This window comes from Hyperolius riggenbachi, chromosome 2, assembly GCF_040937935.1.
Source record: "Hyperolius riggenbachi isolate aHypRig1 chromosome 2, aHypRig1.pri, whole genome shotgun sequence".
Taxonomy (NCBI): Eukaryota; Metazoa; Chordata; class Amphibia; order Anura; family Hyperoliidae; genus Hyperolius; species Hyperolius riggenbachi.
The window spans coordinates 184,479,315-184,497,108 of NC_090647.1; the positions used below are offsets into that span (position 1 = coordinate 184,479,315).

The 17,794-nt window shown below is 44.4% G+C and overlaps 1 protein-coding gene across 2 annotated transcripts in view; it reads left to right on the forward strand.

Annotated features, from left to right (window-relative positions):
- The first annotated feature begins 7,181 nt into the window (after positions 1–7,181).
- SLAIN1 (SLAIN motif family member 1) overlaps positions 7,182–17,794 on the forward strand; it is a 65,063-nt gene continuing 54,450 nt past the window's right edge. Inside the window, exon 1 of one of the 2 annotated variants that reach the window (XM_068267899.1) lies at positions 7,182–7,993. In XM_068267899.1, coding sequence (XP_068124000.1) covers positions 7,551–7,993 — 443 coding nt within the window. In that variant the 5' untranslated portion in view covers positions 7,182–7,550. The remainder of the gene's footprint in view (positions 7,994–17,794) is intronic. The other variant, XM_068267898.1, reaches the window with a different exon arrangement.

Sequence of the window (17,794 nt, forward strand, 5' to 3'; positions counted from 1 at the left end):
TGGAGTTTTTCAATGTTACAAAACCTTGCATGGGAAAGCAAAAAGTACACACAGATATTGCAAACACAAGCATATTGTACTGTCAGGAACTGCGGTAAAAATTATTACTGTAACTCAGAAGATACTATCACATGAGTACTCCTTTCTGCTTTTACTGTGCTGCTTGCAAAGGCATTATGGCGATAAAATTGCACCTGCAGGTGAATCCTTAGCAGAAAGCTTTCAGTCTGCATTTTCATTTCCAGGGAATAAAGGGTGTGTAATTGCAGCCTTGATATTATTAACTTTAATTATAGCTCAAGTCCTAAAAGGATTGTCTTTTTTGGGGTAGAACTAAAAATACTCCCATGTAAATCTCAAAAGCTTTACTCTGCTCACAATGGTGAAATGAAATCCGGTCTAGCAACGTAATTATATATGGGTGCATAATCAGCATGATGCAGTGTACACATACAGGATACACAATGCATCCAGTATACAGCACGGATGAGGATTTCATCTTTGAGATGCGAGAATGCAAGATTGGGTGGAATTATTCTGAAATTTTGATTGGTTTCAAGACTTAAAGGATACTCGAAGTGACATGATGAGATACACATGTGTATGTACAGTGCCTACCACACAAATAACTATGCTGTGTTCCTTTTTTGCTTTCCTTGCCTGAAAGAGTTAAATATTAGGTATGTAAGTGGCTGACTCAGTCCGGACTCAGACAGGAAGTGACTACAGTGTGACCCTCACTGATAAGAAATTCCCCTTTTTATCTCTTTCTTGCTCTCAGAAGCAATTTTCTGCTAGGAAAGTGTTTTATAGTTGGAATTTCTTATTAGTGAGGGTCACACTGTAGTCACTTCCTGTCTGAGTCCGGACTGAGTCAGCCACTTACATACCTGATATTTAACTCTTTCAGACAGAGAAAGAAAAAAGGAACACATCATAGTTATTTGTGTGCTAGGCACTGTACATACCCATGTCTATCTCATCATGTCACATGTAAGTTCGGGCGTCCATACATCAGGCGACTTGGCGGCCGATCGACCATCCAATTCCATTATTATAATTGCAATCGGATTAAAATTGGGTCTGCCAAGTGCATGCTGGATTGGCAATGCAACCAAATGTGGGCCAATATTGGTTGCATTAATCGGTCGGGCATGCTACAAGATGTAGGACCAACTTGCTCGATCGAGTGCGCCGCAGTAACAATGAGCAATATTGGGACAAGCGACAAAGGCGACGAAACCCCTGATGCTGTCCCCCCTAATGTGTAATGTGCCTCCCAGTGTCCAGTGCACTATACACTACCTGTCCGTAGCCGCCGCTTATCCTCCGCTGGCTCCAGGCGCAGTCCTTCATCCATACACATACATGTGGTTGCCAGAGGAACGCGCCCGCACATATGCTGGCAACCACGTGGGGCGTGTGTATAGACGAGTGTATGGATGAAGGACTGCACCCGGAGGACAGCGGAGGATAAGTGGCGGCCACAGACAGTAATGCACTGGGCACTTGGGGGCACATTAGGCAGTCAGCGAGGCGGCGGATGCGGCATCATAAGGCCAGTTTCGGATCTATTTCAGCATGAAACTGATCGGGAATTGGCTTGTGGTGTATGGACAGCCATCAGATCTGTCTCTAATCATATTCGATTAGAGAGAGATTTGTATCTTGGATGACTCTGCCCATCATTGCTAGTTGTATGGCCACCTTTACATATAAACATCTGTCTGTGATATAAGAGTGTCAGATGTGTGCATAATTGATATTTAAAGAGAAATCGTAACCTAGAATTGAACTTCATCCCAATCAGTAGCTGACATCCCCTTTCCCATGAGAAATCTTTTCCTTATCACAAACGGATCATCAGGGGGGTCTGTATGGCTAATATTGTGGTGAAAACCCTCCCACATTTTCCTGTCTGTGAACCTCATTGCATTTTGGGAAATAGCTGTTTACAGCTGTTTCCAACTGCCAAAAAAGCAAGCAGCATCTCCTTCCAGTGACATCACCTGCCAGCAGTAAAAATGTCACCATGTTATAAATGGCAGAATGTAAATTAGGAAGAGGAAAGACACTGACTAAATCCTTTATACATAATAATTGTAAAAATGATGCAATTTTTTTATTAAATTATTTTCACTGGAGTACCTCTTTAAACTCCCACAGATATCCCAGGATGTGCTAACTTGATTCACACAGACCACATAGATATACCAACATTATGGGCGTATAGAGTAAGATGGTCGGCACTAAATGCTGGCTTCAGAAACAAGCTATGTGTCACTTCCCATGGATTGTGCTCACAGTAGACGTCCAATATACACAGTAGACAAGAGACTGAGCACCAGTTCAGCTCATTAGGGTTTATTAGTGACTACACAAGCATTACAGGCAAACCAGATACGATACAGATGGAGATACCAGCCAGTATCTCCATCTGTATCATGGAATGGTGCTCTGTCTCTTCTTTACTGTATATATACAGTGGGTTGCAAAAGTATTCGGCCCCCTTGAAGTTTTCCACATTTTGGCACATTACTGCCACAAACATGCATCAATTTTATTGGAATTCCATGTGAAAGACCAATACAAAGTGGTGTACATGTGAGAAGTGGATCGAAAATCATACATCGTTCCAAACATTTTTTACAAATAAATAACTGCAAAGTGGGGTGTGTATATACCAGCATAAGGCTGAACAAATCAAAAAATATTATTACTGTAAATCCACAAAGTGTCAGAAAGGCTGTATTCACACTGCGCACGTTCCATAACCCACACAGTAAAATGTGTGTGAACTGGACAATCTTTGCTTTTCAACTTACACGTTAATTCGAACACGGCATACATGGAGATAAAATAAGGCGATCCATTACAATGTAAAGTTGTGAATAGGCTCATAAGATTATATGGGTAGTGAGATGACATACAGAAATATTCTGCAATGCAACAGATATGTGCACAGATTACCGGGCTAAAGATGTCACCATCACTGATGAATTTCAGAATGTAAATCAGGGAGAGGAAAGATTTTACAAATGGCAAACACTGACTAAATAATCAATAAATTAATATTATAAAAAAATCAGCAATTTTATTCATTATGTTATTTTCACTACAGTTGCTCTTTATAATCTGTGAAAATGTATAAGTACGCCAGCAGCTACAAAATTATAAACCTTTATTGCACGATTATATTCATTGAGGGATCGTTCACACTAAGGGCGTTTTTTTACCTTTTTTCAAGCGCAGACAATTTTCAAAATCGGCCACAAAATGCTCTATGAGAAGGTTCATTACAGCACGTTGCGTCCGCTTTGTGGTCTGCAAGTCAGTTCCTGTACCATTTTTGGGGCGTTTTGGCCAGAACGAAAGGTAAAGGAAGAGAGCTAAATGCTCACAAAACCGCTTTATGCGGCGATTGCCTTAGCGGTTTTTTTTAGAATAATACATTGTATTTATTCTTTTCTGGGTCAAAGAGTTCACTTCCTGACTTGCGTCAGGGAGTGAATGACAAAACTGCTCTGGAAAAGCGCTTAGAAAAGCGCTTTTACCAAAATTGCAGTGCGCAGTGGAGAGCGCCGGGAGGGGAAAGAAATCAGTGCACAAAAACGCAAAACGCTTGCATTTTTAGGTGTGAATGAGGCCTGAAAAAATTAAAATACAATCCCCATAGTAGTACTTAATCTGCAGAGAGCGTTCTTCCTGTAAACTTCGATTGGTCCTAACTCATGCTAAATCCCGCTACTTGCAGTCAGCATAGAGCAGGCGTGGAACCTCAGCTTCCACAATTGTGGGCCCCTCCCGGTGTGACATCACTACTCTTACGCCTTACGCATGCATCACAGCCGCTTCCTCAGAGTGTGGACAACACTATGGATACCTCATGACAGAGGTTGCTAATTTATACAGTGCAGGGTCTTGCTGAAAACCGCTCACAGCTACCTCACACAACAGGGGGCGTGTAGTAATACGGCAAGTTCAGTTCAAAGAGCCAATAGCACTCTTGTATCCCACAGGTTTTCTGAACAGTACACTGGCTGTTATTTCAGTTGATGAAAGTTAAAGAGAAACTGTAACCAAGGATTGAACTTCATCCCAATCAGTAGCTGATACCCCCTTTCCCATGAGAAGTCTATTCCTTTGTGCAAACGGATCATCAGGGGGCTCTGTATGGCTGATATTGCGGTGAAACCCCTCCCACAGGAAACTGTGAGGACCATGCTCCTGGCAGTTTCCTGTCTGTGAACCTCGTTGCATTGCGGCAGATAGCTGTTTACAGCGGTTTCCAACTGCCAAAAAAGCAAGCAGCAGCTACTTCTAGTGACATCACCTGCAAGCAGTAAAAATGTCACCATGTGATAAATGTCGGAATGTAAATCATGGAGAGGAAAGCTTTTACAATGGGAAAACACTGACTAAATTATTTATACATAATTATTGTAAAAATGAAGCACTTTTTTTTTTAAATTACATTATTTTCACTGGAGTTCCTCTTTAAGCTCCTTGGTTTAAAGAGATTTATACAAACTTGATGATTGCTAAAAAGACTATCAACAGTCTATATTTGGCTACACATGCTATTCAAAACACAATTGTTTACTCACACACAGCAACATCCCATGCTTACTCATTGAACCCTAGCCAGCTAAAATTCGGATTAAAGTGGACCTGAACTCTTGCACAGGACAGAAGGAAAACAGAGAAATGCACCCTGTATGTATTTATTTAGAGAGTTTAGCCCAGTGGTCCTCAAACTAAGGCCCGCGGGCCGAATGTGGCCGCCCGAGACTTTTTTTTACTGGCCCCCCAAAATACAAAATGTATTACTTATAGATGCTGACAGCTACATCTTTAAATATTGTTGATCAGCAGATAGAATAGCAGTGCTGGCACCACCCACCCACATGGAAGCCAGAAAGCAGTAATTTGCTGGTTTCCAATCAAATTCCACATCAGGTGACACTGCTGTCCAATTGGACTGCAGGTTGTCCCCTGGGTATGCTTCACTATCTGGCCTGCAAAGAAATAATTTTATGTATACTCCGGTCCCCCAGCAGTCTGAAGTATGTTGACCCGGTCCTCGACCCAAAATGTTTGGGGACCCCTGGTTTAGCCTGTCTAATTCCCCCCTCATCTGTGACTAATCAAAAACATAAAAGATTCGCATTGCTTCCATGGTGTGTCAAAAAAAATGCATAGCAACACTTTCATCTGCGATTTTACTGGTATGTTCGAAAATTTGCTTAATTAACTCTCTTTTGGTCTTGCCAATGTAAAATGTGTTGCATAGGCATGTCAATATATATATATCACATGAGTAGTTGGACAATTTATGAAATCCTTGACCTCATATGCACGGTTTTCCCAGACTGGAGTCAGTAAAAATCTTGGTTTTCTCGGCTAATCTGCAACATCGACAATGGCCGCAAGAGTACATGCCAACTGTCTTTTTCTGTAGGTCAGATATGTTACTTTAGAGAAGGACTTATATACTTGATGCAATCTCAGGAAATCCTGAGATTGCATCAAGTATATAAGTCCTTCTCTAAAGTAACATATCAGATTTGGTGGGCAAGGTGGATTGCCCCTAAAAAGGACTGTGTTTTGATCCTTCACAATATAAAGGACCTTACCCAATAGTATCTTTCAACTTTTTCTGTAGGTCAGCCAGCCTGTTAGGCCTCAGACTGACCTTGGCAGAAAGCAACATCCTCACCAACTCGTCCCTTAAATTAGGCCATCATTTGGCTGTCAAGGATGGGTGAAGACCCATGATTTCAGCCCATTTTGGGTCCAACCCCAATACTGACCAGTGCTTGCCAAGGCACTGTCTCAGTTGCTGCCAGTGTGAGCCATACCCTGTGACCAGCTCTACCACATTTAGTGGGAAAGTGTTCTCCGCAGAGTAGGGGCCTCTATGGGGATTGTGCAGGGGTGCAATTACAGTGGAGCAACCCCTGTGACTGCAAGGGAGCCCCCAGAAGCTGTAACAGGGACCTCAGCTACTACTTCACTCCCTCCGATAAAGCGGTTACACTTGTTATGGGTATGAAGAGTTTATGACCTTTGCAAGATGCCCCCCCGGCTTTGAGGGCTACCAGGGGTAGGTAAGGGAAGGGGTGTGAACATTGGGGTGGGCCATCAAAGTTTTGCTGAGGAGCCCTATGATTTGAAGTTACACCCTTGCGATTGTGTTTTAATTATTTCAATAAATATAATTGTGCAAAAAGGTTTATACTATTATAGCAAAATATTAGTGGCCAATGCAGAGTCTTGTATGCTGACAACTTGAGGTGCCGCTAAAAATACAGGTTTTCTAAATCAAGGTACTTAAAAGGAAAATAATAAAAGCTCAGTATCTTTATGAAAAGATTTTTATGGCACACATGATGCTAATTATTATATAAGAAGAATCCACCTTATTGTACTGATTTTCCCAGACTGAAAGTTGATTTTTTTTTTGCTTTGTAAATGCAGCCATGATTGATGCCTTAGCATCCTAAAAGCTTTAGTGGCCTTATTTGTGTGGTGATTTAAAGTACCCCCAAACTGAAATGGGGTGGTTTGCATGCTTGCTAGCATTTTGTTTGCAGTCACCATCCTCCTGTCCCAGCAACCTCAGAGGTCCCTGCAATACTCATTCAAAATCTTCGACTGGTACAGATTCCGAATGTCGAACATGGGCAGGAGGAAGTGGCAGTTTCTTACCCTGTTGGCCCTAGGAACGCCCCCGGTCACGCCCATCGGGCACCGCTTTATTTTGGAACTAATTAAAAAAAAGATCCAGATCATAACTCACCTACTCCTAGTTCCACTCACTGCCTTTTTCTGTCCTGTCAGCATCTTCTCTGTATTTGAGCTTGACGCCCTGGGTTAGGTGTTGGTGGTGTAGGCATCAGCAGGGGGTGGTTAGGGTTAAGAATCAGTAGAAGGAGGGATCTGTGTGAGGATAGGGTTACCATGGGTTACATTTTTTGATAGCAGTTTAAGCAATTGGTTAGGTTGCACTATAGTAGGAGCTATAAATAATTGCTGCTGGTTAAAAATTCTTACTAAGTTGCAAACATTTTCACTACAGAGTCAATACTGAAAAGAGAAGACTCCACCCCTCCGCTAGGATAAAGATGGAGCTTCAATAGAGGGATGATCATAATAAAGATCAGCATGTGCAGTCCCCAGAGACTGGCTTGTCTTTGTTCCCATTGTGTGTGCCCCTCTTCCAGCGTTGTTTGTGTGCCCCACTCTCCTAGCGTTGTGAATGTGTGCCCCTCTCCTAGTGTTGTGTATGTGTGCCCCCCTCTCCCAGCGTTGTGCATGTGTGCCCCCCCTCCTCTTAGCGTTGTGGGAGGGAGCCCGGCGTTCACATCACTATTCCCTGTGCTGCTGAGCTGAGAATGCAGGAGGATGCACAGGCAGGGCAGCACACGGACTGACTGACTGACTGAGCTGGGCGGGAGGAGCAGCAGCAGTACATCTATCCTCGGCGAGGAAGGACGCGGGAGAGAGGGCAGTGCACTGCACTGACTGCAGAGGGAACAGCACGGGCCATGGCGGATGTGAAGTGCGGCACCAGTGTGGGCGCCCCCGTCACTAACGGGCTGGTTGTCAACGCCGAGCTGGAGGTGAAGAAGCTGCAGGAGCTGGTCAGGAAGCTGGAGAAGCAAAACGAGCAGCTGAGGAACCGAGCGAGCGCCGTCAGCAACTGCACCGCCAGCCCGCACCTGCTGCTGCAGCCTCCTCCTGCAATGCACCCGCTGTCACTCTGCCTGCCCAGCCCTGTGCCCACCCTGCTGTGCACCTCTGCTGTGGCTGGCAGCCTCTACCCCCCAGAGACGCTAGGCTACTATACCAGCAGCAGGCAGCATCTGGCATGCCTTAGTGCCACTGAGGGGCCTCTGACAGACCATTCATGCCCAGGTGCCACCCTCCTGGATGAGGTGGAGGTGCTGGACCTAGAAGATGGCTATTGCAGTGATGATGAAGATACCTGGTAATAATGCTCCCTAAATGGGGTCCACTTACTATAGATCATCACATGGGAAATCCTATTGTATCAGTGTGAAATGAAATGCTGTCATAGCATATCCCATTCCTTGGAGCATTCCCCTTGGACCCTGCTTGCTGGGAGGAAACAGGTTGGCTGTAGTTAGTAGATGCATGCCCTGAATACAGATTAGCTTGCAGGCTCTGCTTTACTATCAGGGCATGTGGGCAGGCTGTTTTTATCCCCTGAAACATCTACTAGGAAAAAAATGTGATGTTTCTTCTTTAAATTGTGATTGTCTTAAATGGGTGCATTGCTAGGATTGAGATTTGTCTACTGATAAAAATAGGGAAGGCCTTTATTAGCCAAAGAGGATTTAGCCTGTCATTGCTCAGATATTGGCAGCTGACATGCAATCTGTTTCAAGCAATAGGATTTGTGAAATCCTCCTCCACTGCCTGAATGTATTTGCTCTCTTTAAATCTGAACTGCTTCGGTGTGAGGAATCTGTTGTTAGGGCGTTGCATGTATTTTTGGGGGATTTAGCTTTAATTTATTCTTTTCTGAATGGTACAGTGTCTTCCGTTTTGTGGCACGGTGCACTGGATTGGTGGGCATGGATGTGGGTGTTTTTGTTTTGTATCACGCCATTTCTTTGGTCTTGTGTAGTGCATCCACAAATACAGAGTACATTGATGTCTTTTTCAGTATGCTGTTGCCTTCTGTGTGCATGGTCGTTTTTCCAATTTTCACGCTCAAATAAAACCTAAATTGTTATTTAACGCTAGTCCAAACAGATGTGTAAGGATTAATGTGACAGCGAGCTGGCAAAACATTAGAAGAAATTGTCACAATTTCATTTGACATTACTGTTTGTATAGAAGTGATCAGCTATTTAAGCAATTCCAGACGAGTTTATTTAGTTACTCCATAGCAACAAACATTAAATCTGTTTCTGATATGTAGCCCTGTCAGTTATTATTTCTTAGATTTTTTTTTATAGGCAACAATTAATTACCGTGCTTCAACTCCAAAAGGGATCCTCTCGATTCCCAAAAACTGACCACCAGAGATGCAAATTATATGCAGCTTGAAACTGGACCGGGCATGTTAAGGTATGACTAAAGTGAGAAGAATATGGAGGCTGCCATATTTATTTCCTTTTAAACAATATCAGTTGCCTGGCAGTGCTGCTAATCTATTTGGCTGCAGAAGTGTCTGAATCACACCAGAAACAAGCAAGCAGCTAATCTTGTCAGAAACGCCTGATCTGCATATGCTTGTTCAGGGTCTTTGGCTAAAAGAATTAGAGGCATAGGATCAACAGGACAGCCAGGCAACATATGGCAGCCTCCACATCGATTTTGCTTTTAGATTTGTCCCATTTTCAAGCTGTATAGAATTTACATGCAAGCTGATTTGTATCTCGTTGACCATCTCTGCTAGCTCTAAGCATACAATCTTGATTGTACAGTCTAACACTTTTATGTAGTTTGGCAGCTTACTGTACTGTCGCTCCAATCACAGGATCAGATCTCCCGCCGGCTGTGTCTTTAGCCTGGTACACACCATGCAATTTTTCATCAGATAAATGGGTCGATTAGATAATTTCCAACAGATCTGATCGGATTTCCGATTGTTTTTCTGATCACTTCTATGCAAATCAATCAGAAAAACGATCGGAAATCAGATCGGACCTGTCAGAAATGATGTATTCAACCCATCTATCTGATGAGAAATTGCATGGTATGTACCAGGCTTTTGGCTCTCCATGTACTTCCGAAGATGAGCGGCCCACAAATGAGTCCATGCTTTCAAGTGCGAAGTAAGGAGCTGCTCTTCTTCATAAGTACTGGGAGACGCGAGTACTTTGTTGACATTAAAGAGAATCTGTACTCTAATATTCTTACATTGAAAAGCATACCATTCTATTCCTTATTTTCTCCTGGGCCCCTCTGTGCTGTTTCTGCCACTCTCTGCTGCAATCCTGGCTTGTAATTAACAGTTTTAGGCAGTGTTTACAAACAAACTAACCAGCTAGTGATAGGCTCACATACACAGAGTGTGAGAGTCATACAGTGTGCAGGGGGCCTGCACAGGGTGTGTATCGCTTCTATCCAATCACAAGCAGCCCTGCACATTCCACACATTTAAGCCTTAGCCCGACAGACACGACAGAGGAAAGGAGATAAGATTTATTACAGAGACAGTGCAATTAGGAAAGGCTGCAGTAAGCCAGAGCACATTAGAACAGGCATAGGAACTTATAGGATAGAAGAACTAAGGCTGAAACATTTGTTACAGAGTCTCTTTAAAGTCGACGTATGCTGGAATGGGGGCCCCAGCTGTGAAATGAGGATGCAGAGTGGACGGGAAGGCTTTAAGGGATTCAGAGCCTTCCCTCTGTTTAGGTGAGTATGTAACTTCATCTTCCCTGCGTATCCTTTAGGGTCCTTACATACTAACAATGTTGGGTTGCGATACTCTCCTCTGCCACAGTGGCCATAAGTCTGTATGAGATAGGCACATGGCAGTACCCGCAGTGCAACGGAATCGGTTAGGCCGACTCTGAGGCTGCAGCACATTATCTTGCGGTGATTGCAGTACCGCGCTGCACACAACTCCATGGGAGTCATTGGCATTGCGAACAATCTTTACAGATTGTTGCGTTAGCAGTGTGGCATGCATGACTGAGAGGGTCAGACGTTTATGACGTCTGAAGCAGGACTGTGGAGTCGGTACAAAAATCATCCGACTCCTCAGTTTATGAAACCTCCAACTCCAGGTATCCAAAAGAGCTCCGACTTCTAGTCTAATACTTACCAGGGCTGTGGATTTGGTACAAAAATCATCCAACTCTGAGGCCTCTTTCACAGTGCGACGTTAAAGTGGCACCTTAAAACAACATCTAACGCAGAATAACTCACTGCAATGAAAAATCAATGCCCCATTCACAGTGCACACGTTGCGTTGGTGACTAACGCTGCACGTTAAGTGAAAGTACTGCATGCAGTGCATTATACACGTTATTAGCTGTGTTGGACTGTTTGCACATGCTCAGTAATGACTTGGAAACATACTTTTCATTGCCTGTATGCTCTACTCTCTGTATGCGACCATAACGGGACATTAAGTTGCGTTGTGACTTTTTTGGGCATTGTGTTGTAATTTACGTTGCGACTTTAACGTCGCATCAAAACGCAACATCCTACTGTGAAAGAGGCCTGACTCCTCAGTTTATGAAAGCTCCGACTCAAGGTACCCAAAATTGTTCCAACTTCTCGACTCCGACTTCACAGCCCTGGTGTGAAGTCACTAGCGCAGACTTTCGGGGGTGGGCTAATGGCCAATTCCCTCTTTTCGCAGTCTGCCGCAGGGAACAAAATACAGGTAATGGTGCTATGATTCACTGCTGTAGGCCACACATCAATTGCACCACGTTATGTGTGCAACCACCACAGTGACTGCAGGTGTGTACCTAACTCAAAGGACAACTGAAGTTAGAATATGGAGGCTGCAATATGTATTTCCTTTTAAACAATACCAGTTGCTGGACAGCCCTGCTGATCTATTTGGCTGCAGTAGTGTCTGAATAAAACCAGAAACAAGCAGCCAATCTTATCAGATCGGACACTAAGTGGCTGATTCAACAATTAATATTGGATGAAAATCAGTACCGCCAAGAGCATGCCTGACGGATGAAGTGACCCATTTTCGGAAAATGGGTAGCATGTAACGATCAAACATGCTGCAATATGTCGGGCCGTCTTAGTCGATTGGGTGCGTGGCGGTAATGGAGAACGATATTGGGATGAGTGAAAAAAAAAACCCCTGGCGTTGTTCCTCCTAGTGTATAAATATGCCTCCGTGTGTGCATTTCTACATTCCCTGTCCTATGTGGTTCCTATTCATCTTCTGCCCCTTTCATTTGCACTTCGCACATCGCCCACGTCTAACATGTGTGAGCACTGGTGGCGTGTGGCGCAAGTGGAGGAGCGGAAAGACGTATGGACACTGTGCTGTGGGTGACAAAGGACAGGTAATGTATAAATGCACATGGGGGGGGGGGGGCAAATTTATACACTAGGGGGGCAGCGGGGGATGCAGCCAATTCTGGAGAGATTTCATGCCGGCCTGCGGCGTATGGGCAAATCTCTCTCTAATCTGATTCGATCAGATAGAGATCGGTCTCTTGGTCAAATCTGCCCATCATCGCTAGATATATGGGTACCTTTAGAGGCAGAGGATCAGCAGAATGCTAGGCAACTGGTATTGCTTAAAAGGAAATAAATATGGCAGCCTCCATGTTTCTCTTGCTTCAGTTGTTCTTTAAAGAGACACTGAAGCAAATTAATTTTGCCCTTTTTACCTTATTTGCTTCAGCGCTCTCAGCACAAGTAAACCGCCGTGTACCCGCCGCTAAACGAGGGCTGCAGAGCCCCCAAATCCCTGTGCAAACATCCACGTCCAACTTGGTTGTGGATTTTGCTGCACTGAGAGGCAGAGCTATCTGCTGTAGCTCTGCCTCTCCTGACGTCAATTGCCACACGGATCTCCGCCTCTCCCTGCCCCTCTCTGTGAAGGAAGAGTGAGAGGGGCGGGGAGAGGCGGAGATGCGCCGCGATTGACATCAGGAGAGGCAGAGCTGAAGCTGAAAGCTCTTCCTCTTTGCAGAAATGCCGGCCACATTGCCCCCCTCGTTTAGCGGCAGGGATGCAGCGTTTTACTTATGCTGAGAGGACTGAAGCAAATTATAAGGTAAAAAGGGCAAAATTTATTCGCTTCAGTGTCTCTTTAAGTTAAACATGTAACATTTAAAGGAAAGTTGTGTCAGGAGGATGATCCAGAGACTTCTTCTGATCCACCCAACCCCTCTGCTGCCGTCTGAGACTGTTCTTAGCTTTGTGGCCACACTCTGCTCTGTGTACAAATGTGGCTGCAATGCCCACGTGCCAGTGGGTTCATGCCTGTGCAGTAGCACAGAGCCGCTTGTATGCAGAGAGAAAAGCTCCAGGCTAATGTGCAGACCCTTACCCTGTGCAGCTGTGCTCGATGTGCAGCCTCCATATACCTTTTACTATAGTTGTCCTTTAACCCAGAGGTCCCCAACCCTGTCGTCAAGGCCCACCAACAGTACATGTTTTGTGGAAATCCACAGAGATAGTTAATCAGCTCTGCTGAGACACGAATTACCCCACCTGTGAATGTTTGTGGTTTTCTGCAAGACATGCACTGTTGGTGGGCCTTGAGGACAGTGTTGGGGAACTCTGCTTTAACCTACTCAGGTGGTACCTAACCTTAAACGCCCTGCCACTGGTGGGCCCTAATCTTTAACCCCCTGGTGGGTGCCTAAATGACCCCCCACACCTAACCCTAAACCTCCCCATTGATTATTGTTAAAAAGGGCGACAGAGGCAATCAGGCACTGAAATGTGCAGTATCGCTTTTCCACAAATGCTGCAAGGTGGTAATTAGAAGCCCCATCCAGTTGAATAGAAAAGTGCTGGACTGTTAAGCCCCATCTACACCATACAATTTTTTTTGTCCAATTCGATTCAATCTGACATGTCCGATCGGGATTCGATTCAATTTGCCATTTTTTTTGCAATGGAAAATTGAATCGAATCCCGATCGGACATGTCGGATTGAATCGAATCGGACAAAAAATTGTATGGTGAGGATGGTGCTTTAGTTCTACACTTGCAGTCAGCTGGCTCTTTTATGTGTACCATTACCAGCAAAGTGGTGATAATGGCAAAAGTGGTGAACCCTCCCCCACTAAAAAAAAAATTGAATTTTTCTACAAAAGCCTTTTACTGTAAGTCTGCCAAAAATAAATTAGACATTAGATCCAAAACCAAAAGTGCCCTTTTCCACTAAGGGCCGTATGCAATTCACTTTTTCACCTGAGTTTTCTTCTAGGAGATATTTTTTTTTTCATTTTGAATCACTTTTTAGCAATGTGCAATGGGAAAAGTACCAAAAAGTAGGAGAAAAGGTACTGTAAAAATTATTTTCAGATTTTGTATGCTTGCTGGCGGTTTAAAAGGCATGTTATTGACAAGTTTGAAAGTTTCACCTAGGTGAAAACTCAGGTGAAAAAATAAATTGCATATGGCCCTAGGTGCGGATTGCTCTACAGCATACATATCAAACTACAAACTACATATCAGCATACATATCAAAGGCCTGCAGGACAAATCTGGCCCTCAGAGCAATTGTATTTGGTCCTCAAGAGGTCTCCCCACTTTGCATTATGTTTGGCCCACTGTAGGCCAACAGGGAAGCTGTATTGGAGGTGAAGCCCTAGAACACTAGGGAGGCCATATGGGGGAGGTGGGGGGGGGGGGAAGCACTAAAACCTATGGAACTGTATAGGGGAGGGTGGGGGGGCTCTAGACACCAGGGAACTGTTTAAGGGAGGGAGGACCACTAGAGAACAGGGAACTGTATAGAGGAGAGAGGTCCACCAGGAGACACAAGGGATTAGTGGTTGGAGGGGGGCCATTAGACACCAGGGAACTTTATAAGGGAGGAGGGTAGGCAGTAGACATTGAGGTTGGCCCTTGACTAGGTCCCAGTGTTCAATTTGGGCCCACTTAGTATTTGAGTTTGGCACCCCTGCTCTACAGCAATCGGAAAATCGCAGATGCACCGTGATTAACACTGTACTTGTGGTGCCCCTTTTCCTTGGATCTTGTTGTGTTTCTAACCTAGGTGCTCTAGTTTTTGTGCGATAGTAGCATGTAGGTAGTAGTCTATTGCAGTGCACTAAAATTGCATAGCAAGCATGGTACTGTGCTATATTCATGCAATTTTCTTATGCGGTGTGAAGCCTGGCCTCCTCGTCTTCAGAAAATCACAATGATGGCACTAAAAATAGCAAAGCAATGCAGAGTAAACCACAATTTCTAAGAGCTGCAAATCGCAATCAGAATCACAGTGCAATTTCAATTTGCAGTGGAAAAGGGCTCTTAATCTAGCAGGGGCTGTGGGTGCAGGGGCAGGAGTGGCTCTGTGAATTTGGCTCTGCAGCTTTGTATTAAAGGACAACTGAAGTGAGAGGGATTTGGAAGCTGCCATATTTATTTCCTTTTAAACAATTCCAGTTGCCTGGCAACCCTGCTGATCTATTTGGCTGCAGTAGAGTCTGAATAACACCAGAAACAAGCATGCAGCTAATCTTGTCAGATGTGATAAGGTCAGAAACGCCTGATCTGCCGCATGCTTGTTCAGGGTCTATGTTTAAAAGTACTAGAGGCAGAGGATCAGCAGGACAGCCAGGCAACTGGTATTGCTTGAAAGGAAATAAATATGGCAGCATCCATAACATTCTCACTTCAGTTGCCCTTTAAAGAGACTCCGTAACAAAAATTGCATCCTGTTTTTTTATCATCCTACAAGTTCCAAAAGCTATTCTAATGTGTTCTGGCTTACTGCAGCACTTTATACTATCACTGTCTCTGTAATAAATCAATGTATCTTTCTCCTGTCAGACTTGTCGACCTGTGTCTGGAAGGCTGCCAAGTTCTTCAGTGTTGTGGTTCTGCTATGAACTCCCCCTTCCAGGCCCCTCTATGCACACTGCCTGTGTATTATTTAGATTAGGGCAGCTTCTCTCTTATCTTTTACAAGCTGGATAAATCGTCCTCTGAGCTGGCTGGGCTTTCACATACTGAGGAATTACAGACAAGGGCAAAGCTGTTTGCAGGAAGAAAAGAGCAGCCTGAAACTTCAGTGCATGAGAACAGGGGGAAAGAAACACAAATGATCTCTTGAGATTCAAAAGGAAGGCTGTATACAGCCTGATTGTGTGTATGGATGTATTTTCTATGTGTGGACATACTGTACATCAACCTACTTCCTGTTTTGGTGGCCATTTTGTTTGTTTATAAACAAACTTTTAAAAACTGTTTTTAACCACTTTAATGCGGCGGGGTGTGGCGAAATTGTGTCAGAGGGTAATAGGAGATGTCCCCTAACACACTGGTATGTTTACTTTTGTGCGATTTTTAACAATACTGATTCTCTTTAAAATTAGCAGTATTATATTAGAAATTTGCTGAAGTTTCCTCTAATATTGAGTGGAGCATATCAAGGAGGTGAATAGTAGATATCCATATTGGTTGTACAGTGGTGTAATATACAGCATTCTCCTCTTGCAGCCCTATTGTTCCAGGTTCATATCTTGGCCTGGATATGATCTGTACACAGTAGATAGCACTCTCGCCTTGCAGCACTAGGCTTCCAGGCTCATATCTTGGCCTGGATATGATCTGTACACAGTAGATAGCACTCTTGCCTTGCAGCACTAGGCTTCCAGGCTCATATCTTGGCCTGGATATGATCTGTACACAGTAGATAGCACTCTCGCCTTGCAGCACTAGGCTTCCAGGCTCATGTCTTGGCCTGGATATGATCTGTACACAGTAGATAGCACTCTCGCCTTGCAGCACTAGGCTTCCAGGTTCATATCTTGGCCTGGATATGATCTGTACACAGTAGATAGCACTCTCGCCTTGCAGCACTAGGCTTCCAGGCTCATGTCTTGGCCTGGATATGATCTGTACACAGTAGATAGCACTCTCGCCTTGCAGCACTAGGCTTCCAGGCTCATATCTTGGCCTGGATATGATCTGTACACAGTAGATAGCACTCTCGGCTTGTTGCAGCACTAGGCTTCCAGGCTCATAACTTGACCTGGACATGATCTGTGTAGAGTTTGTTTGGGCATGGTTTCCTCCCACATCTCAAAAACCAACTGTTGAGTCAATTGTTCTCTTCTCCCCCCTCCCCACCTCCAAATTGACCATTGATTATGATGGAGACACTAAACTATGACTGTGGTAGCAATTACATCAGCGCTGGGCAAACTACCCCGTGCCGTATCCTCACCTCCCTCCCTGCAGAGTCGCAAGCGATAAGAGTGGGTTAAAACTCACCTGATCACCAATTCCAGTGTTGCATCTCCATGGCTACAGGGCATCACGTGACAAGTTGCCACTGTATTTGCACTGGCAGCTGCGTAAAGTTTGCCCAGGCCTGCATTAGATTGTAAGTTCCTCTACTGGATACTGGAGGACTATGCACTTTGTAAAGGTCTGTGGAAGATGTCAGTGCTATATAACGACACAAGCAATAAATATCGATTTGTTTATAATGTCTTAAGTGTACGGCTAGTCTAAGGGCCTGATTCACAAAGCGGTGCAAAGTGTTTGTACGCCAGTGAAAAGCCCTTTATCACGCCTAAACTCAGTTTAGGCATAAGAAGAAACTCGCGCAAATTTTCCGCACGCAAACTTTTGCGCGCGTAGTTGCGCGGCGCACCGTGTAGTGCGCGCGATGCGCCCATTAAACCCTATGGGCGCTGCACGCGGAGTTGCGCGATAGCGCGCGCAAAACGTTGCGCGCGGGACTTTGCGCGCGATAAAGAGCACAAAGCGGTGCTAACTCAGCGGTGCAAAAGTTATCACACCTAAAGTCTTTTAGGCGTGATAACTGAGTTATCACCGCTTTGTGAATCAGGCCCTAAGTATCTGTAAATACTTGACAGGCTAAAAATGTTTGTTTTGCTAATGGAAATAAGCTGTAGTTATTTCATCTAGTCATTTTGGCTGGAGCGGTCTAGTTTTAATTCAGTCATTCTGCATTGCTGAGCGTTCATGCCATTGATGCCTTTCTTGAGACTTTTCCTCTAAGTGGGTCATGAATTGGGTAACAGGATTCTTTGTGAACAAGGCCGGCAGATTAGCTTCACTTTCAGCACCAGTGACAATCTGCTCTTGTAAGTAAGCAAGAACAGAATGG